Source organism: Helianthus annuus, chromosome 13 (genome assembly GCF_002127325.2).
Source record: "Helianthus annuus cultivar XRQ/B chromosome 13, HanXRQr2.0-SUNRISE, whole genome shotgun sequence".
In the NCBI taxonomy this organism is placed as follows: Eukaryota; Viridiplantae; Streptophyta; class Magnoliopsida; order Asterales; family Asteraceae; genus Helianthus; species Helianthus annuus.
This window is the reverse complement of record NC_035445.2, coordinates 4,654,292-4,677,656: the sequence shown is the minus strand read 5'-3', so window position 1 is coordinate 4,677,656 and position 23,365 is coordinate 4,654,292. Positions and strand designations below refer to the sequence as shown.

Here is a 23,365-nt window from a genome sequence, read left to right as displayed (position 1 = left end):
TGCCTAAAGGGCATAAATGTAATTTAGAGGTTATTCAAATGTGAAAATATACCAAATTTAACATCATTATTATTGTTATAGGTTTTGGTCCCATCAATGATGTATGGCAAATTCATACGAATGATTGTTCTTAGGAAAATATATATTTAAACCTAATAAATTTCTTCTTTTGAATAATTGCATCTCCTTTTTTAACTGATATATTTAAAAAAATACATTTTCATAATATAATAATAGATTAATATAAATACATTTTCATAGTATAACAATAGATTAATATACATAAAAATATTTTTACCCGCTCACTCATGTTTCTTCATAACCTTTGCATTCCAAAAGAATGAAGACGTCGAGGACATCAAATCGAAGGCATCAGGGGCGTAGCTTTGTGGGGGCCGGGAGGGGCGCCCGACCCCCTGAACTTTTCGCTCAGTAGTGCCCGGTATGTAGTTTTCGTATAGAATTTTTTAGGTATATACGTTTTCGACCCACCAGTCGGAAATCTCAAGCTTCGCCACTGGAAGGCATCTCGGTATACTAAATCAAAGACAACATCCGTTAATTGAAGAGATACGAGACATCATGTAACACTAAATCAAACACAACTTCCATCAATCAAAGGGATTTGAAGCATCTTGTAAAGCTAAATCGACCCTTGTAATTGTTATTCATGTTCTCACAACACGACCCATGTATAACACCTACACATTGTTGTAACGTTTGTGTCTTTCATAAATGAACAATCTTTATAATTGGTGTAGGCCAACATTCAACCAAATACACAACCAATTATTACCTCAAATATCAAGTCATCAATTAATAGTCTTTCATCACAAACTCTCTACCCAAATTGAGTTGAATGTTTAACATCCAAGTATATTTTGGAGCACCATCGTATTACGTTCTACCACATCATAAGTAAACAAATAAACATACTCCACTAAAATATAACTCATATCGAAAGCTATTGATAGTGTATGAAGAGGGTGAGACCAAACCAAATAACGAGATCACAAGCAACCCATAATTATCATCTTCAAATATGTTGGGGTGAATCATTTGCAATTACAAATTTAGGGCATTATTATAATCCAGCTATAATCTCTTATTAAAATCATTATAGACAATTTGTGTTTGGTCTTTTTGCACTTTATGTTAATAAAACAACATTGAATGAAGTGGCAGAAATTATTTGTTGGGGGTACGGATAAGATGTTCAACCATATTTTCAAGGGGTGCGGTCGGGATTTTTTGCCTAAAATATACACTAAAATTTCTTTTTCAAGGGGTGCGGTCGCCCACCCTGACCAAAGGGTAGGTCCGCCCATGATTGAATGTAACCAAAACATGCAATTCCAAAACCCGTATACCACGGATAAATCTAGGGCTACCATTTATCAAGCCATTAAACTCATTCTAAGTAATTATCATATGACTATACGAGAAAAATCATATGCATATGGTTTTAGTACATACATTAAACTTATTATTATTGATAAAAACAACATTCTTAAATTGATATCTTGGTTATACAAGCCAAGGCAACTAATCGTGATGTAAGATGTAATAAAAAAAAGTCATGCTTCATAATAAAAAATATATTATGATTACACAATGAAAACATATGCATCTAGTGATTTGTATTTGTATACCTAGGGTCAGTTTGGATGCAAAAAAACAAAACAAAAAATGTGTTTTTTTAGAAATATTGGATTTTAATAATGCTAACTATTCGTCGTTAGCCTCAAACGGTTTCAACCTCATAAATAACCATTGATTGTCTCAACTGTTGACATATTGGCCTCACGCCATTAGTCTCTGGTCACCGGAAAAACGTTTTTGACCGGAAAACTCAACATTTTCATCCAAAACCTCTTTGTAACCTTATTTCGGACCTTTCGGAATCTTTTTCTAGTAAAAGCCCCAATTATTGAGGTCGCCGGAAAACTCTTTTTCGCAGGAAAACTTATTTTTGTCCGGAAAACTCAACTTTTTGGCCGGAAAACTCAACATTTTCGTTTCAAACCTCTTTACAACCTTAGATCGGACCTTTAGTAACCTTTTTCCAGTGACCGGAGCCTAACAGAGTTAGGGTTCTGTTAGTCAGGGTCCATCAGATGCCAATATATTTATAGCTAGGACTGGAGTGATTATTTTTAAAATTGAGACAATTGGTGGCCAACGACGAATATATGGGATTATTAAAATCCAATATTTTTTTTTTACTATGAGATGTAAAAAAAAGGTTGATGACTTGTTGGTGGTGTTGTCTCACTTTCTTAGTTTGCTATTTTTACATGCATTAAAAACTTATACTAAACTTTAATTTATTTTATAATATAATATAATATAATATAATATAATATAATATAATATAATATAATATAATATAATATAATATAATATAATATAATATAATATAATATAATATAATATAATATAATATAATATAATATAATATAATATAATATAATATAATATAATATAATATAATATAATATAATATAATATAATATAATATAATATAATATAATATAAAATAAAATAAAACATGGGTATTTTAAGGGCCAAAGGGGGTTAAGACAGGGTGACCCCATATCTCCGTACTTGTTCACTCTAGTCATGGAAGTCCTCACGTCCATTCTTCAGCATGCGGCAGCTAATCACAATACCTTTCGGTTTCATAATAATTGTCAGAGACAAAAAATCATCAACTTGTGCTTCGCTAATGACTTGTTTTTGTTTGCCAGAGCTAACTTCGAATCGGTAAAAATCATTATGGAGTCGCTAAATAGTTTCAGGGACATGTCTGGGCTCGTTCCCAGCTTGAGCAAAAGCACTTCGTTCTTCTGTAATGTCCCAGCTCGAGTAAAGAACCAGATCTTGTCCTTAGTTCCGTTTCCAGAGGGAGCGTTGCCTATTAAATATCTTGGAGTGCCGCTGATTGCTTCTAGATTGCTTAAAAGTGATTGCAAGGTGTTGGTTGAGAGGATTGCTAAGAGGCTTTTAGATTGGAAGACAAAGTTCTTATCTTTTGCAGGGAGGCTCCAGTTGGTTAACTCAGTTTTAGCGGCTATGTATTCTTATTGGGCTGCTGTTTTCTGTCTCCCAGCTAGTATCATCAAAAGCATAGAGAGGATTATGAAAGATTTCCTGTGGAGTCACGGATCTTTGGGTTCGAAAAGAGCGAAGGTGGCGTGGAAGGATGTTTGTCTCCCTAAGTCTGAAGGGGGGTTGGGTATTAGAAAGGTTTCGGATGTTAACAAGTCGTTAATGACCTTTCATATCTATAGTATTGTCTCGGGTCGGAAATCGTTGTGGGTGGAATGGATTCAGGCTCACCGGCTTCGAGGTAGGAGTTTTTGGGACATCAAGGTACCGCAAAGCTCAACTTGGGGTTGGCGGAAGCTTTTGTCGTTCAGGAGTTTGGTCCGCAAATTTTTTTGGAAACAAATTGGTAATGGTGAATCTACGTCTTTATGGCATGATACTTGGTGCAACCAATGCCCGCTCAGCCGTTATATCTCTACCAGAAACATGTATCAACATGGTTTTTCGATCTTTTCTAAAGTAGCCGAGGTTGTGCATAATGGCATGTGGTCGTGGCCGGAGGCATGGCGGGACCTTTTTCCGGTTTTATTCCAGCTGAATCCGATCTATATCGTTCCAAACAAGCAAGATGTCACGCTTTGGAGATCTGATGGAGGTAAACTCATGTCGTTCTCGTCTAAACAGGTATGGGAAGCTATTCGTGCTCGAGGTCAAGAAACGACATGGTCAAAGATTGTGTGGTCGGGTTGTAATATTCCGAGACATTCTTTTCATTGCTGGCTGATCTTTAGAAGGAAATTGTGGACCCAAGATCGGATTCAAAAATGGAATTATCTCACCAGTGGCTCTATGAACATGATGTGTTGTTTGTTGTGTCAACGGGAACTAGAATCGCATGAACATTTGTTTTTCCAATGTTCTTACTCCTCTTCAGTTTTGGATGCTATCAAGGATAAGTCTAGTATGAAGATGGTGCCTAACAAGTGGGTTGACATTGTTGGATGGCTACTACCGAAAGCGACATCAAGGTCCCTAAATTCGGTTATTGGTAAACTTCTTATCAAGGCGACTGCGTATTTTGTTTGGCAAGAAAGAAATTACAGGTTTTTCAACAACCAGTTAAGACCGCCTGAGGTGTTAATAAATATCATTAATGACAACGTGAGGCTGAAGTTATTATCATTCAACTACAAGGATAAGCCGCATGTGAGGAAAATCTTGGAAGATTGGAAGCTGAGCTCCGTTGAGTTCTTCGGCGAGACCTGATTGTTTTAGTGTTTTGAGGGTTGTTTTTTCCTAGTTTGGCTTGTTTGCTTGTTTTACTCTTATGTGGCATGTCATGTAAGAGAACTGGTATAGGCTTTTCTACACCACTTGTACGTATTTTTTGTTTGGAATGAAATCACCGGGGTAAAACCCTTTACCCAAAATAAAATAAAACAATGAGGAAGAAAACTCATGGGTGGGCCAAAATAGAGAGCCACCGACAGAGTAGGGCCATGAGAAGAGATGGTGAACTTATATGATATGATACATGTCAATAATGCAATATAGTACGTAGACTTTTGTATCACCAACAAATAATTAAAATAAATAAAATCAAAGTTTAATGAAGTTTCTATGATCGATAAAAGATACCTATGAACTTTGCCTTAACTTATTGAGCAAATTTCAATTTTCAATATGAATTCGACATTTTTTTAAAGCCTAAATGTTATATTTCTTGGGTATTGAATGACGTCCTTTCATCTAAATATCTAGACGCGTGGTCCAGTGGTGCAAAGTGCTTGAGTTCTTAAATGAGGCTCAGGTTCGATTCCTATTAACTGCAAGTGAGGTGGTAAGGTTTACCCATCTTGGTGGGGTTCCTGACCGGGGTCACAGGTTCGAGCCTGGCAGTCAGGATTAAGTTTCTATAGGAAATGGGTCACATTTTTATTAATAAAACTAATAAAAAATGAAGATACTCTCTTTAAACATTTGGGAAATTGTAGCACATGAACCGTGTACAAATTCAAACGAAAATAAATATGAACTACAACATATTTAATAAAACAATCGATTCAAACCAATATCTTCAAAAGATAAAGTCTTCAAATTGATCTTTAACCTCGTCTATTTGTATGGTTCGTTGTCTTTTCAGTCTGTTGTGTAAGATTCAACGAGGTCTTGAACCACGTCTTCTTGTACAATAATTTCCTACAAAAGGAACAAACAAATGTTGACGATTATGGCTGAGGCACGTGTTCAACACGCTTCCCTTAAAACAGATTCCGCGCCTCTACTAAAGACAACGCCTCTGTCTCCCAGGGTACAACAGCCGAAGCAGTCTGTACTGCCGGAAATGGCCACGCGCCCGAGGTTACACCGAATAGAATTATAGTGTTTGAACTTGTGGAAAAAAAAATGATACGAAGGTGATGGAATCGAGTAGAGAAAACTCATCTCTCTATAATTCCCAACATATGGATGTTCAAGCCTTCACCACTTCTCCAAGAATTCTTTATATATATTATCTTTCTCTTGTAGTTATCTCATCATTCCAATGAGTCACAAAGCCTACCATTTTTTACAAGAGTTATGGGCAGTGAAGAGTTTCTCTTAATTGGTGATTTTATTAGAGACATAAAACTCTAATAAAAGTTTCACTTAATTAGTGATTTAATTAGAGACATAAAACTCTAATAAAAGCTAATCAAGTGACATAAAACTCTATTCAAGAGTTTCACATATGGAGTTTAATTAGTAATTACAATTTCACTCAATTATAAATTAACTAAATATCCATTCACTAATTTTCCCAACAATCCCCCACATGAATAGAGATTGTTCAAAACACTTAAAATTTCCAATGTAACCTCGACAGTTGAGTTTTGCATACGATAGGTAGGTGTTACCCTTTGAATCGTCGCTCATGAAATGCACTTAGCCCATTAGCTCTGAGTAGATCTCGATGTCTTTGAACTCGTCTGCCGTTTGTGTATAAGACGATACAATTCACACAAGACTCTCCTTAGCCGGGTCATCTCCTCATAGTCGTGTCCAATAATGGTCGTGGAACACTTTTCTGGTTCTGCGAGAGCTCTAGGAATTGTGCCCTCAATTCCATTCGAAGCGACCCCACTTCTCTCTAACATAGGTGATTCTCCTTAGATCATTAAAAGCATTGTGGTTATCGTGATTTATCCAAATCATTTACCACATATTATGCTTAACCTCACTCTTTGTCACTGAATATCATAGGAATAGACTAGGACGTATTTAAACACCCTTTTATACTTTTGGGGTATGTATAACCATATATACTAGCTTATGCATATTATTTATGCCCCCACAGTGACCACCTTTAGTCATATGAGTTAGTTGTCCTATTGAACTTAGATCTTGGGATCTCCAGTCAATTAAGTTAGGTGTCCTTCACATACCCTTTTCCATGGGCTTCAGTCTCATTCCACAACTTGATCTCTAATAAACCCTCAGGTTGTTGGATCCATAACATTAACAAATAACTTTGCATATTTGAGATCAGTTGTCATGATGTGTTCTTAGCTCGTAAGTTAATTTTGCCTATTGTCAACTTCTAAGACTATAACCTCAGTGGCCATCTGAATCTGGTTATAATATGTCTTTGTAAGATACGCTTATCAATTAAGGCAAACACATCTCCATTATGCACTACGACCTTTGTGTCCTCCACATAGTCGTCTGTTTGCAATGTTAGATTTGATTACAAAATCCTTATTGCCAAACTTTTATGATACAAATGCAAGACACCCCCACATTTAAGTGTTATAGGATATCATCCAGATGGGGTAATGAAAACCATTTCTACATACCCTTATAGGGTTGTTTCTAAATGGATCATCCCCCACATTTCTTGTCATTTGATCAACATTTCCGTAACTTCACTTATGGCGACATTTATACACATATGATTGAACAAGATCAACCTCATTGTATCAGTGAATTCAACTCATATTGCATTAGCTTACATGAGCTTCCGAGCTAATCAAAGCAACACATGCCATTGTCATAAGTTTGTCACCAACTTAGAATAATTCTAATTTAACACCTAGAATAAGCCTAGACAATGAGTTCTCCTCATTAGCTTTTCGAACAAACTCTTCAAAAGTTACATGTCTTTTCCTTATAATGAATGAAAATTCTCCCTCAACTTTGTCCATACACAAATTCTTTTTGTGTTCATACACATTTGAATGTTTAGAGTTAATTAGTCTCCGTCAAGACCCATAATTAACCAAGTACTAGTCTAGCATGCTTTAGACTACAATACTTTAGCATGTGAACAGAAGATGCATCATTCTGATTCTTCACAGCCCTAAGGATATCATAATATCACTTTGCAACATTCATCCCTTGTTAAGACAAAATAATGAGACTTATTCATAATCCTAAAACATCAATATTTAGGAAGGTCTCACAAATTACTGTATATAGCACATAGCTAAATTTCATCATTCATTTAAGGAACATAACTTGTTTACCTTTTATCTCCAACAATCTACCATTGACTCATAAGTATTTAAACAAAAGTCTTAATCCAAGTCACTTGGTGAACACATTCATCACCAACAAGATGAATGTTTCTCGTCTACAATCACTATTATGTGTGAGATAGAGTCAACTAGATCGACACTCATAAGTGATTTGCACACATCTATTGTTATTCATTAGGAGATATGTATATTTAGGATGCTCTCCCAAATGAAGGTAAAATCTCCATATAGATCTAACAATAATCAAGTGGTAGACGCATCTACTTATAAATCTCAAGATTTATTAAATAAGATGAATGTTTCTCATCTACAATCACTATTATGTGTGAGATAGAGTCAACTAGATCGACACTCAACAACATGACATTCATAATTTTGCCATAAGTGATTTGCACACATCTATTGTTATTCATTAGGAGATATGTATATTTAGGATGCTCTCCCAAATGAAGGTAATCTCCATATAGATCTCACAATAATCAAGTGGTAGGCGCATCTACTTATAAATCTCGCAAGATTTATTAAATGTATACAATAACATATAGTACTTTTACTTTCATATGTTAGAATTTACACTTGTGGATTTTCCAATGACTTCTAATGAAGTATGTCGACATGAATGTCGTTAGTGTTTTCATCTCAATACACTCACTACGTTCTTTCATTACTCACTCATGATGTGGTTATACATTTGATGTTTCGTCTTTGACTTTTAGTCAATGTAACAACTCTCAAGTCGTTTATGTCGAAGTATTTTCATGTACTATCCATTTAAAACCATATTTTTTTAAACAATGTATAACCGACGTTAATTATTTTCCACAAAAATAATTTATACGTCACAACCATTAGTGATTTATTTCTTTGTAAAAAAATTGCATGTGTTATCCGAAGATATTGAACACAAAACAATAAAATACATTGGAAACTAAATCATAAGTGCCAATCACTTTTGAAATTTAAACGGAAGCATAGACAATATGTAGACATCAAATAGCAAAGTGCTTTTATCTTCAACATTTTATAATCTGACCGAAATCTTCTCAACAATATCGTCCCATGGCATGTCTTGAGGTACTCCCTCAATAAGACTCCATGCACTTGTAAGTACAAGTTCCCCATTTCATCTTGAAACTTTAAACTTGGACAATTATGCTCAAAACAACACCAAGTTGTTACAAATACTACATTCAAGTAGTAAACTTGAACAATTAAATTTGTTCACAACAACACCAAGTTGTTTTTCACCAAATAACATTTTCTAACACGCATGTAAGAAAAAAAATGTTATAACAAGCACATTATAAAATTGAACGTTTACATAAAACGTTTTCGAAAGATATAGTTTATAAAATAAACCATTTCTCATCATTTTTAATACACACATAGGCAATTAAATGTTTACATAAAACATTCCTGTTCATTATGAACAATCTCTAACCTCGTATTCGTGATACACATTTTCTAACACATGTGTTAGAAAATTTAAGTCATTTCATATGAAACATGACCATTTAGATTTAGAAATCACAAATTAAAGTTGGTGATAAAATCACACACAACTACACCATCATTTTATGGTGATTTAATTCTTGTATTCTTACTCTTGTTTTTTTTTTTCAATCTCATCAAGTTAGGCACATAGCCTACTTTTAATACAAGAGACATGGGTGGAGATAACTCTCACTTAATTAAAGATTTTATTAGAGACATAAACTCTAATAAAAACTAATAAATTGACATGAAACTCTCCTTAAGAGTTTATCTTCATATGAAGAGTCTAGTAAATGATTTTATTTTCATTAAATTCATATAAATACCACACCATTACTTTATGGTGATTTAATTCCTTGAAGCCAATCAAACATCAACTTCAATGTATGACATTTTATTTCTAAATCATACAAAGCATTAAAAACAATGCTACAACAAATTACTTATATAAAATGTTTACATAAAACATTTAAAGCATTTGTATTTTAACCATTTTTAACAATCATGTTAAAATGAAAGAAATTCTAACGCATACGTTAGAAATATTAACATTTCCACAAAATGTTAATTCGACTTGCTAAAAACACATATATGGTTCAAATAAATAAGTCATTTCTAATACACACGTTAGAAACTAAAGAGTAAATTACAAGTTTTGTCCTTTATCTTTACATCAAATTTCAAGCGCTGTCCTTTAGCCAAAAAGTTGACAGGCGGTGTCCTTTATGTTGCCAAATCTTGCAAGTTTTGTCCTTTTAGCCAAACCCAGTTAGATTTTTTGGTTAAATCTGGTCACTCAAGGGCATTTTAGTCTTTCTACCCCATTTATTTAATATTATCTAAAAATAAAACAAAAAAAATTAAAATATTATTATTATTATTATTATATATATATAGAGTAAATTACTGACCACCATCACCACCACCCTTCATCACCATCACCACCACCCTCCACCGCCGCCACCACCACCACCGCCACCACCACCACCACCACTACCGCCACCATCAAACACACCTTAAACCGCCCAACATAACAATCATGACACCCAAAAGATGAAGAACCAAATCGGAATTATTAAGTATCATCAAAATCGCCACCACCCTTCGTCATCTACAACCACCATCACCACATTCTCTATAACTTTCTACTGTAATTCTGTAACCAAAACTTTAACGATCTAATAAAAAAACAAAAATTTGAGGTGAGTTTATTTGATTCATCGAAAAAAATTGAAAAATGAAACTGATTTGTCACTTTTTGGTCTTTCAGTAACATAGATCGAAGATTATGGGTCAAAAAGAAGCCCCTAAATTGTACGCAGATTCTTAAAAATCAGCATAAAATTCAAGATTGAGTTTTTTTATTAACAACAATTATTTATTTATTTATACAATGGAGGAGGCGATGGTTGGATGGTGAAGACGGCGGTGGTTGCAGGGGAGGAGGCAGCGGTTGGATGGTGAAGACGGTGGTGGCAGCATATGGTGAAGGAGTGCCGGAGAAGATGGTGTTGCCGGATCTATTTGGGGTTAGGGTTCCGATGGGGGAGGCGATGGTGGAGTTGGTGTTTGCATTGGAGGAGGTGGTGGTTGGATGGTGAAGATGGCGGTGGTGGTGATGAAGACAGTCATGGTTGCAAGGGAGGAGGTGAAAACGGTGGTGGTGGTGGCAGCATATGGTGGTGTTGCTGAAGACGGTGGTGGCGGCATATGGTGGTGGTAGGTGAAGAGATAGAGAGAGAGAGTAGAGAGAGGTGATTGTCTTAGGTGGGTGTGGTGGTGGTTGTCTGAGAGAGAGAGAAGGGTAACTACAGGGCTGTTGATTTTGTTTTAGAGAGAGAAAGAGAAGAGTTGAATGTTTCAGATCAAGAGAGAGTATGAGACTATATATATTTTTTTATTTTTAAGTTTAATGCAGAATAGCCCCTTGATATAATTTATCTTACAAAATAGTCCTTGAGAGGTGAAATTACAATAATACCCTCATGTGTCTTGCACATGACTAGATTTAATCAAAAAATCTAACTGGGTTTGGCTAAAAGGACAAAACTTGCAAGATTTGGCAAGATAAAGGACACCGCCTGTCAACTTTTTGGCTAAAGGACAGCTCCTGAAATTTGATGTAAAGATAAAGGACAAAACTTGTAATTTACTCGAAACTAAACAATTAAAAAATTGCTTCCAAACTAACGCTTTTCATGAACGTTTCTAACACACATGTTAGAAGACAAATGATTACAAAAATCATTATAAGACTTATTTGTTCATATCAATCCATGGATGGATGAATAGTCTACTTTAAATAGAGACTTAATTAGAGACATAAAACTCTAATCAAGTAACATAAAACTCTTATTTAAAGACATAAAAAACACTATTTAAGAGAATTTAACGTTTACAAAAAACGTATGGTTTACACCAATAATTCCGGTCTAACACACATGTTAGAGAATTTAACGTTTACAAAAAACGTATGGTTTACACTAATAAACCCGATCTAACACAAAAGTTAGAAAAATTAACGATTCCCAAAATCGTTTCAAAACCAAACGTTGGAACTAAAACTATTCGTTTTGTACCACGGTATAGGATTTAAGATTGTATCTCAATCTCAAAAAATCCAAACACAACAAGTTGTACTACATACATATTTCCCAAAATAAATATTTATAAGATCATAACCTCTAAAAATATTTTTTTTATTCTATTATAAATCCTTTCGTAAACCCAAAATCCTTATAAATAAGGTTTTTAAGATTGTACCAACAATCTCATGAAATCTGTTTTATGTTTGTAGGAAATGGGTCACATTTTTATTAATAAAACTAATAAAAAATGAAGATACTCTCTTTAAACATTTGGAAAATTGTAGCACATGAACCATGTACAAATTCAAACGAAAATAAATATGAACTACAACATATTTAATAAAACAATCGATTCAAACCAATATCTTCAAATTACAAAATAAACCTAGAGCGTTAAATAAATTTCAAAAAGGTCGATCTTGTCGAACGCCTTTCGCTCCTTGCCTCGAAACTCTATGTTCGCCACCGCCACCCGGTCCTCGTGGCACAACTCGCCGCTCGGAACCGCTTCGTAATAAGCCTTGAAACGGTCGAGCTTGGGTTGTAGCTCGCGCCATTTATGTTGGCACGCCTTGAGGTTGTGGCGGTCGTTACCGACGTTATGTCGGTAGGCCGCGAATGCTTCCACCCAATATTTTGTTTGGCCCGGTGGCCGTCCCTTCATAGCATCGATGACGCTAGTGACGAGTGCCATTTCTTCTTCATGGGTCCAGGATGCCATAGCGGTGTTGGGTTCGTGGGATGGGGGGACCAGTGGGGTAGCGGGTTCAAGAGAAGGGGTAGCCGGTGGGGTTTCGGTTCGTGGGATGGGGGGACCAGTGGGTTGGGGGTTACAAATATATAGAGGTTGTTGGGAGACCGGGGTGGCGGTTTGGTGGTATGGGGGACCGTTTGAATTTTTAAATTCAAAATTTGAAATGGCCGCCTGACATGGCGGGGTGAGCAAATGAGATTCCTCCAGCTCGCTTGGCCATACCGCCCCACGCCTGGCTTGAAAGCCAAGCCCCAAGGGGCCACGCCCCAACCCAAGCCCACCCGGGATGGTGGCTTGGGCGTTTTACCCCAACCCACGCCCCAACCCAAGCCCCATACCCCATGGCCTAATGTGTGATTTCTAATCACGTACGTAATTTATAGTAAGGCCAATTGTACGATAAACTTTATATATATTTCTATATTTAAACTAAAAAACTTTACAAAGTATTTTCACATGGTCATGCACATATTTTAGAGAAATAATTCAAATCTATTTTTTCATTATGTTATTTTTTAATGAAATGATATATTTACTAGGAATAGTTATTTATATAATATTAAAGTAGAAGGTCGGTGATATTTTCATATATAACCTCTATAATTTTTCATATCCAATCTCTCTAACTTTTAAAATGTACACTTTTTGTCCTTTGTTGATATTTGTCCTTTAGTACAAATTTTGTCTTGTTGATGTGGTAGATCCTTGATTTGTAGTAACCACCGTAGATGTTCTCAGTTTCACAAGGGGTGTTTGGGAATGCCATTAAACTAACTCTGAACTTACTTTACTTTGGATAATCAAATTCACAAACACTCTAAATAAATAGCCTCTAGATTTAATGACCACTACAACTGTTTTTCGTTGTGAATGTCTCAAATCTTCTTCAAGTAAGCAAGCATGGAGACAACGATCTTGAGGTACCCGGTTCGATTCTACTTCTAGCGTCTGGCTCTTTTTTTCCAAGTTTTTTTTTCCGGCAACGACCACCAACATCTAAGCTTATTCGCCAAAAAAACGTCGCCGCACTAGCACTGTTCATTCAAGATAGCTTCCGCATGTTATTGGAAACCGTCACCGGTGAAGAAGACGATGGACAAAAATGGTTCTGGCTGGGGATGAAATGGGCTCATCGGAACCATCGTCGTCGTCAATTCCGGCCTTTTATGTCACGCGACTATCTAACTCTCAGACTCTCTTTATTGTCGATAATCAACCAAGCGACGATGCAATAGACCTTTATTACCTCACACGTTATTGCCATCATTACTACACGTGTATCGAAGTCACAAACGTGATGTTGCCGCCGTAACGCGCGGCACTGGTCAAAATTCTAGTGTTTCCTTATTGGACAAAGATGGCGGCAACAACAAGCAACTTTTTTTTTTTTTTTAAATTTATCATATAATAGTTACAATTACGATTTTACCCTATTTAAAAATAATATTTTGGTTTTGCCCCTAACTTAAAATTATGATTTTGCACTCAATTAAAAATTATGATTTTGTTCCCAGTTCAAAATAAAAACCATGTTTTTTCCCCGCTATGGTCCTGCCATATTACGATTTTACCCTGAGTTTAAAATTACGATTTCGCTCCGGTTCAAAATAAAAATTTTCTTTTGCCCGTATCATAAAAGTACGATTTTGCCCTCAGTTAAAAATTACGATTTTGCCCCCGGTTCAAAATAAAAATATGGTTTTGCCCTTTAGTTCAAAAATATAATTTTGCCTCCATTTCAAAATAACGATTTTACCCCTGTTCAAAATTGCAATCTTGCTATCGTTTTTTTTTTTTTTTTTTTGACAGAACTATGGTAGTGTTTTATTTTACTTCGTTGAGTCAGTGTTGTTTTTTTTCGTGCCAAACAGTTGTCTAGCACTCGCTAATTGGTTCTAACAAATTATTGTTTTGCCCCAAACTCTAAATTACATGCTTGCTATCGTTTTAGTTATTTTTTTTGGCAAAACTATGGTAGTGATTTGGTTTAATTGGTTGAATCGATGTATCTTTTTTTTTAGATCGTGTTATAAATAGTATGATTTTACATGTTATTAGACTAAGAAATATTCGGTTTAGCGCCCCGCAACGCGGGCGGCGCATAACACTAGTTATTGTACAAGTTTCAATGAATATTACATACTTCCGGAAACAATTTAAAAATTACATCATTTTATTACATCATTTTCTCAAAATTTCTTAAGCAACAACAATGTTATTATCATAGGGACTTACTATACAACTAATTGCTCGAAAACATGTTAGCAAACACACCACATTCTATGATGATCCCACATGCCTTAGGCACGTTTATGGCATGTGTAAAAGCAAGTGTGATTGTGTTGGGAGTGGTTGTACTAGACCTCTCATGGTATCCCATTCCTGCTTATGTAATTAGGGATAAATGGCCCTAATGTATGTATGAGGATCTAAAGTTTGCATAATAGATGTTGTGTATAGCCATTTCCAAACGATTAAGACGTAGTTCTACAAGGAGCTAATAAACAAGGTGGGCGTATGTTTGTCAATTTTGTTATTGAGCTTCAAGAATGTATGTCAACCGCTAAGTCCAAGTCAATATTTAGGTTGCAGTTTGCAGTTTGTGTCAAAGGCAATGGCATATGATAGGTCGATGATATGTGACTCTTTTATTGGGTTACTCTATAATGATATCAAACGCATTTCGTCCCAAAGATGAGCTTTAACTCACCGATGAATAATTATGACTTGATTTATACACAATACTTTATGAATTTAAATGCTACTTTTATCAACTTTATACACGACTAGGACATTTATTAAATTACATATTAAAAACATATCATTTTCAAACTTTTTTCTTTCTTACCATGAAAACTACTACCAATCGTTAACAGTAAAAATGTTTTCAGATTTTCCAAAAGAGAAAAAACTTATAAAAATTTGATAACCTTATCACCTTATCCAAAACTAAAACTCAAAATTTCATTGTTTTTTTGCATATTAATGATTAGAAGACAAGAACCATTTTTTGACCGTAAAGTCACTTTTATTTATTTAATTTTATCAAAATTTCATTGTTTTGCATATAAATGATTAGAAGACAAGAAACACCAGTGAGGTAGTGGTGGAATGATTGGAGAAAAATTTGATGTTTCTTGTGACCCAGATTCGATTCCCACTCTCCTCACCATTTTATGCGGCATCCAGGTGAAGGGCGAATACGGGTGGCGCCGGTTCGTCTTGGATGAGATGTGAGGTTTTATTGATTATTACACTGTCGTGCCTTTGAGCAGGTGAAGGTCGGGTTTATGCGCATCTGGGAGAGCCAAGAGGCTGGCGGCAGTCGAGTAGTCGACCGTGACCATAGCGTCCGGTGTCATGATAGTTGACACATCATTCCTTACCGTTCAAAAAAAGAAGACAAGAACCATTTTTGACCATAAAGTCACTTTTATTTATATATATATTATATACATATAACAATTCTCAAAAGGTAAATCGCTATAGCAAAGTGATTTGCTATTTTATTTCTTTTTAAGTACGTGTCTTATAGATCTAAGTTAGTTTACGTATTGTCATAAATATTGTTCAAAAATGAGTAAAGTCAAATATAATACATTTTCACTAGTCGGTACATAAGTTCGAGTTACTTAACGTTTCAACACAACCATAACGTACAACATTTTTTAACTTAAAAAACACCATTTTCGTACGTGCTTTTCTTAAATATGTTTCGGTATAAATCTAAGTTGGTTTTCTTTTTAAAGTAAATTTTTCTATGTAATGAGTCGGGTCAAATATAATACGTTTTCGTACTTATTTTATATATGTTTTTCGTTAATCTACGTTTTCAGATACGTTTTGTTCGAAAACAGACAGTACAAATTAGAGTTATTTAAGTTTCGACTCTATCGCAACACGCGATCCAACCCAACAATACAAACGGTACAAATTCACTAACATCTAACGTGCCTTAATTGGAGGCAAAAATCATCATTCATCATCCTCCCTCTCTCTCTCTCTCTCTCTCTCTCTCTCTCTCTCTCTCTCATTCAATACCTTTTCTGAAAACACGCTTTCATACGCAAAATCATCAATCGACCAGATCTGCAACACATTATTCATAATCGATTCAGTGTTATTTTCAATAATATCATTTGATTCCATCATTATTTATTCATTTATTCATGAATTTATGTTGTTGTTGTTGTGGTTGTTCGAGCAATGCGGTGAACGTGTTTTGCGATAGGGTTAGGGTTTCGGTTTGAGATTGTGGACAGATGATGTTTACTGGAGGATATGGAGTTGCAGAGGCGAAATTGTGGGGATAATTATTGGAATTTGCAGTCGAATTGGGGGTTTTTGATGGAATCACCACCGCATTCGCGTTTGATGCAACCGTTATGTGGTGGTAGTGGTGGTGGTGGTGGTTTGGGGTTTATTGAACATACGGTTACGAAATTTGATACGCTTGCTGGTGTTGCGATTAAGTATGGTGTTGAGGTAATTGTGTTATGTTTTTTTTTTTTTTTTTTTTTTTTTGAGAAATTGAATGTGAATATCTGTTTGTTTTTTGTTTGATTTCATGTTTTCACCTTCAATGTTTAAATGAATCTGTAGAAAAAAATTGTCAGAAACTTTGATAATTCTCTAATTTTGGTGATAATTTTGTATTTAAAGGGATTTTTTTTGTTTAAAAGCTGTGTTTTGTGTTTTTCATCTTTAATTTAATTTACTTTATGTACAGAAAAAAGGATTAAATGAATTTGTAACAAGAATTTTGTGAAGAATTAGAACTGAAAATTTGATAATTCTCTAATGTTGGTGATAATTTTGCATTTTAAAGGGATTTTTTTTGGTTAAAAGCTGTGTTTTTTGTTTGGTTTTGTGTTTTTCATCTTTAATTTTATTTACTTTATGTACAGAAAAAAGGATTAAATGAATTTGTAACAAGAATTTTGTGAAGAATTAGAACTGAAAATTTGATAATTCTCTAATTTTGGTGATAATTTTGCATTTTAAAGCGATTTTTTTTGGTTAAAAGCTGTGTATTTTGTTTGGTTTTGTGTTTTTCATCTTTAATTTTATTTACTTTATGTACAGAAAAAAGGATTAAATGAATTTGTAACAAGATTTTTGTGAAGAATTAGAAATGAAAATTTGATAATTCTCTAATTTTGGTGATAATTTGTAACAAGAATTTTGTGTATTTTGTTTGGGAGTAATTTACAAAAAATTGTCCTTTGTGTATGTCACTTATTGCAAACTGTGTCCTTTATCTTCAATAATTACAGAAAACGTACTCGATGTTTGCAAACCCTTGCAAGTTATGTCTTTTAGGCCTAACTCAGTTAATTTTTTTGTGGTTAAATCTGACCAAATGGACCTCACATGAGGGTATTTTGGTCATTTTACTCTCATGTGAGGTCCGTTTGGTCAGATTTAACCACAAAAATACCATCAGGTGGGGTCCATTTGGTCAGATTTAACCACAAAAATTAACTGAGTTAGGGCTAAAGGACATAACTTGCAAGGGTTTGCAAACATCGAGTACGTTTTCTGTAATTATTGAAGACAAAGGACACAATTTGCAATAAGTGACATACATAAAGGACGATTTTTGTAATGTACTCTTTGTTTGGATGTTTAATGACATCACTTGAATTGGATGTACTAATTTGCATCAAATATTCATACTTGTTACAAAAATGTTGTAAACAAATCTTTCTTTGAATTGATTCAATTCAATCATTAGACTTTGTGAAGTCATAGGGATGTTTATTTATGTATTTATCTGAAGGACACTAGATAGAAATTAGATGAATGAAACTTGGAGTTTTTTTTTATTTGTTGTTTTCTGTGTTTAAAATTTTATTGGATTTTATCAGGTGGCTGACATAAAAAGGATGAACGGGCTGACAACCGATCTACAAATGTTTGCGCGAAAGACGCTTCATATACCTCTACCAGGAAGGCACCCGCCTTCTCCCATCATGTCAAATGGATATGATACTCACGGGTAATTATACATCACTAAATGTCTGCTAATTTGTTTTAAGCGTCCAATTGTCATGTCTGAATCTGATGAATCTTATTTTTAGTTTATTGATTGGTATACATGATTAACATATAGTCGGCATAAGGTGCCATTCTTTTCGTTTAGTACACTAATCACCGTTTCACCATTTTTTTTATCTTAATGATGCATAGTTCCACGTCTTAAGATCCCATTTCGTATATTGTGAGTCATGAAGCATATTATAACCTAAGGCACACATAAAATTTTATGATTTTTTTTGTAAAAGTGTGCAGACTGTTGTGAGCACATAATATACAGGTATCTGTCATAGCTGTTAATAGCGAATAGCGATAAATAGCAATCCACTAGATTTTTTTTGCATGTCTATTATATCGAATTACCCTGGTATATACACTATTACATGTATATTTAACAAAAACCTAAAATCTAGCTATTTTATAGCTATATTTAATTGCTAGTTATATTTTATAAAAAAATCTACGCCCCACTTGCGGTATGCGCATATAATGTATATATGTGTGGGCGCTCGGGGGGCAAAAGTGAAAGTGCACTAATTTTAACGTTATTTTACTAATTTTGTGAAAATAACGTTAAAAGAGGGGGATGGTTAATCATGCATCATGTGGTGGCGCTGATAGCCGAAAGACAAGGGGGTACATGCACTAATCGGCAGTTGTCTCAATTGCTGAGTGTTATGTGCATTATGTCCAAGGCTTGATGCAAAACTATCGAGTCGGGGGTCTCACTGGAAGCAGCCTCTCTATTCCTACGGGGTAGAGGTAAGGTTGTCTACATCTTACCCTCCTCAGACCCTACCTTAGCTTTGCTATTGGTGAGATTTACTGAGTATGATGATGATGATTTTATAAAAAAAAACTGAAATCCCGCTATTTGTGGCTACATAACTTTCGACCTCTACGCTACGCTATTTGCTATAGCGACCGCTATTGACAACTATCGTATCCATTATTCTATTTGGCCGAAGTAATATTTGAGTTTCACGTTGATATTTATGGTGAGTCCATTCTTACTAAATAGTTGCTCCTGGAAAATGCTATCTATAATAGATAACGGTTGTTTTTAGTTATTAAAATTGGTGATGATGTATTCTTGGGTGACCACAATTAAAAACTGAAATGAAAACGGTTTTTTATTAATAAGTTGGTGTTGTGTTTGATTATTGGCTGGTTGGTTGACTGGTTCCTACCATTCAATCATAGGGGAATCTCATCTTATATTTAATTGTGAACACACTGAATGACTAGATTATATATACACCTCAATATACATGTATGCATATGTAATGCCACTATTATATATATATATATTGTTAATGAACTTTGATGAATAGTAACTTTATTTTTATAATAATATATAGCTTTTCATTATTTATTTATTTAATATATTATAATAGTTTACTATTATATTTACTTTTAATAACATTTTTAATTTTTTTCTTTTTTATAACATATATTAATTTATCGATTAATTTGATACTTCTTCAATAATTTACATTTATAACTTTTTTCTAAAAACTTAAGTACATAATTGTGCTTGATTTTTCCCCTGACATTCCGTTATAACTTTTGTTAAAAACGAAGTTGTACTCAAAATAAAGTATTTATTTGGTATCATAAAACGGTACGATGATATACTAAGCCGTTCTAATGGTTTGACTTTCTAAACAATATGCTTTATTTTCAAATCACGTTTGTTTTACATTATCATTTGCTCGGTTTCGCCGCGACGCGCGACGTCAATATAAACTAGTATTAGTATAATATTTTGCTGATAGGGAAGTGGGTTGAAGTTCTGGTCATACTTAAACCGTATCAAACCAGTAGTTATATGTAATATAGTGGCTAAACGGGTAGGCCGTGACGTGAGCATTCGATAAAACTGTTGTTTTATGAAATATAATACCCTTTTTAAATTTTAACATACGTCCATTTTAAGGACCGTTCGTGTTACAAGTTTCAAAATAGGGACCAACAATGTTATTTCGCGTACCTAACAACATATATGCCAGTGCCACAATGATTTGATGATTTGTGTAATCTATTTTAAACATATATCGTGTTTTAAATATGATATTAGAGTAAATTACTTTTTGAGTCCCTGTGTTTTAGTGGTTTTAACCACTTGAGTCCAAAATCAAAAGTTTAACGCCCTGAGTCCCTAACCGTTCATTTTATTACGTTTTGAGTCCAATTTTGTTCATTTTAGAACGTTTTGAGTCCAATTTTGTTAAAAAAAGTGGACTCAAAAGGTTAAAATTTGGACTCAAATGGTTATTAAAAACCGTCTAGGGACTCAGGGCGTTAAATATTTTGATTTTGGACTCAAATGGTTAAAATCACTAAAACACAAGGACTCAAAAAAGTAATTTACTCATGATATTATGTATGTAGTAATATAATTTTTTAGAATAATATGATTTAAGAGGTTTTATGCATTAGAAATACTCTTTACTTGACTTCTAACTCGTTTTGATTTTTTAGGATAATTGAGCTGGCATTGTCTTTTATTTATTCGTTAGTGTAACGAATCGATTGCTTAAATTAGTTATTTTCTTGTAGGCCAAGAAAGTCTGAGACGACACCGCCCAACCGTAGACGTTCTGATATGTTCGACTCGATAAAATCCCTAAAGTTATCATCTTCGTCCCCACAAACCATTTCACCATCCATGGATGCTTTACGAGACTATTACGGTCTCAAACCAGCCAATCAAAACGGTACTAGTGAAAGATTTGGGTCCGGTGCTTATCAAAAAGCGGGTCCAAAAAACATAGAACACGGGCCAGAACCACCCCAAAGTTCCAATCCGCCAATCGGCCTTCACAGGAAATGTAAAAGTTTAGCGAACGGGATGTCAGAACAAGGTGACGCCACAAATGGCGATGGTCCCGTTGCAAATGGGAAAAAACCCGATTCCGATACATGGTATGACAAATTAATGAGAAGGCGTTTATCCGATGTTAACCTTCAAACTCACACCCCAGAAAAGTTGCTTAAACCCGACACCAACAACACCACCAACACCACTAGCGCGTTTTCAGCGGCTGCCGGAAAAGGCTTAGCCTTGAGACCAAAAGCCGCCAGCCGGACCGCCAATGACTCCGATGGTCTGCAGAACATGCCGCCTATAAAATTAGGGGGTTCGTCAATTTCAGATGCTTCTGGAGTGAAAAAGTCTTCTAGCTCACCAAGCTTTTACGATTCATATAATAATGGTAATGGTAACGGTAATAATGGTACATCCATATCGTCGATTTGGCAATCTTCCGTGTTAAATTTGACTGTTGAACTTCAAGCTTTGTCTAGTGCCGCCATGACTAGACCGATATTTGATGGGTTGCCGAAGCCGATGAGTGGGCGGAAGAGCAAAGCGGCTATTGATTAGTACATATGGACTTTCAAACAATTGAATTGGAAATAGAAAGAGATGATGATATAGAAAAATAGAAATAAAGCAAGCCATTGATATAATCATTTTGATTTTTGGGCTAAAAGTATACATCTAGATAGAAAATTGTGTATTAGATGTTTAGGATTGTGTGTTGAGAAATGGAGAGATAATGTTTATATGTTCCTATTCAATTATCTAAATTATTTTTAAACCAAAATGTTTGTTTATGAAGATCATATTCTTTAATGAAATTGTATTATTGGGTTCATTTATGAAAAAGTTGTTCTATTTCCTTTGTAGTAGTATACTTCTATTCGGTTATGGGTGAAAACCGAATCTATAAACTATAATAATTACTTTTCGGATTTTCATAACCGATTAGTTTCAATTACAGACGGTTTAGTTAATTCTATTCTGTTTATTCAAAAAGATGTTTAAGTTTAACATGGTATAGATTGGGGGGGGGGGGGGTTCTCCACGTCTTGCCCACCACCTTGCCGGGGAAGAAGAGGGGCGTTGGCCAAAGCCAAAGGCAATAATCCCACGAGCATGGGTGCTCTTTGACCCATTTGATTTTCACAACCTTGCCTTTCACCACCCCTCTACTTTTGTGACGTAGAGAGTAAAATCCCTTTTGGTGATATGACGCCTACCTTGCATGCTCTTGCCTACCACACTGTGTAATCTAAAAATACTCATGTAAAGGAAGTTACATGATAAATGACCTTATGGTAAGTCTTTACCCAAACAAAAAAATGTAGACCTATTACAGTATTGCACAAAAAAAATATCAGTGTTTGTTGATTCCCTTGGCTTTTAGTTTTTACTAATTAAGTAATTATTATTATTATTATTACTATTACTACTATATGTTAATAAGGCAAAGGGAATGAATAGTAAATTTTGTGCTGGTCATATGTGATTGGGCCTATCTGGAGGTGGGCCTCACGCGTTGTCCATTCTGGAGGGAGGTGGTAGAATACCACCAAACCCTATCATATTAGAGAAAGAGAGGGCAGGAATGAACTGTTTTGTACGAGAGGAGAGAGAGACCAGAGAATCATGTGAGAGAAAGACAAGAGGAAGAGGGAAACAACCATAGCGGACAAGCCACCAGTGGCAACGACGGTGGTACTAGAGTTTCCATTTAGTTAATACTTATAGTTTAAACAATATCTTTTCGATAGAAAAAACATAATGTTTACAAAAAGAGAAAACGAACGAGCCGACGTTGACTCGAACTCAGCGCTATTACAAACCAAGCCATCTCGGCTTGAATACAATTCCACCTTAGAATTTTGGTGTTGCTAAACGTACTTTTTTCGTTTCACATAACCCGAGGAAGGCCCACCATTAAACGAAAGTGTTGTAAGAATCGCTAGGCACTAGTCGTTCAGTGGGGTACCGACTAGCGATTAATCGGGTTTAATAGGGATTAATTGGATTTAGATTTTATATGTAACTTTCAGCTTATATGTATATATACACATTTTTATGTGTAATATTTTTAAGGGTTATTGGATTTTAT

At 34.8% G+C, this 23,365-nt stretch overlaps 2 protein-coding genes across 2 annotated transcripts; both read left to right on the top strand.

Moving 5' to 3' along the window:
* The first annotated feature begins 2,778 nt into the window (after positions 1–2,778).
* LOC110900408 lies at positions 2,779–4,317 on the top strand. Its single transcript, XM_022147298.1, has one exon. The coding sequence runs from the start codon at positions 2,779–2,781 to the stop codon at positions 4,315–4,317; it is 1,539 nt and encodes a 512-aa protein (XP_022002990.1).
* A 12,044-nt stretch (positions 4,318–16,361) lies between these two features.
* LOC110897372 lies at positions 16,362–22,109 on the top strand. The gene is made up of 3 exons (XM_022144125.2): positions 16,362–16,889; positions 18,275–18,405; positions 21,006–22,109. The coding sequence occupies exons 1-3, from the start codon at positions 16,686–16,688 to the stop codon at positions 21,829–21,831; spliced, it is 1,161 nt and encodes a 386-aa protein (XP_021999817.1). The 5' UTR covers positions 16,362–16,685; the 3' UTR covers positions 21,832–22,109.
* The last annotated feature ends 1,256 nt before the right edge of the window (positions 22,110–23,365 follow it).

Bases quoted from the DNA above. Each gene is read 5' to 3' on its own strand.
- LOC110900408 (XM_022147298.1), top strand. From the start codon at position 2,779: ATGGAGTCGCTAAATAGTTTCAGGGACATGTCTGGGCTCGTTCCCAGC.
- LOC110897372 (XM_022144125.2), top strand. From the start codon at position 16,686: ATGGAGTTGCAGAGGCGAAATTGTGGGGATAATTATTGGAATTTGCAG. The intron at 16,890-18,274 runs GTAATTGTGTTA...GGATTTTATCAG, and splicing joins CGATTAAGTATGGTGTTGAG to GTGGCTGACATAAAAAGGAT. The intron at 18,406-21,005 runs GTAATTATACAT...ATTTTCTTGTAG, and splicing joins AATGGATATGATACTCACGG to GCCAAGAAAGTCTGAGACGA.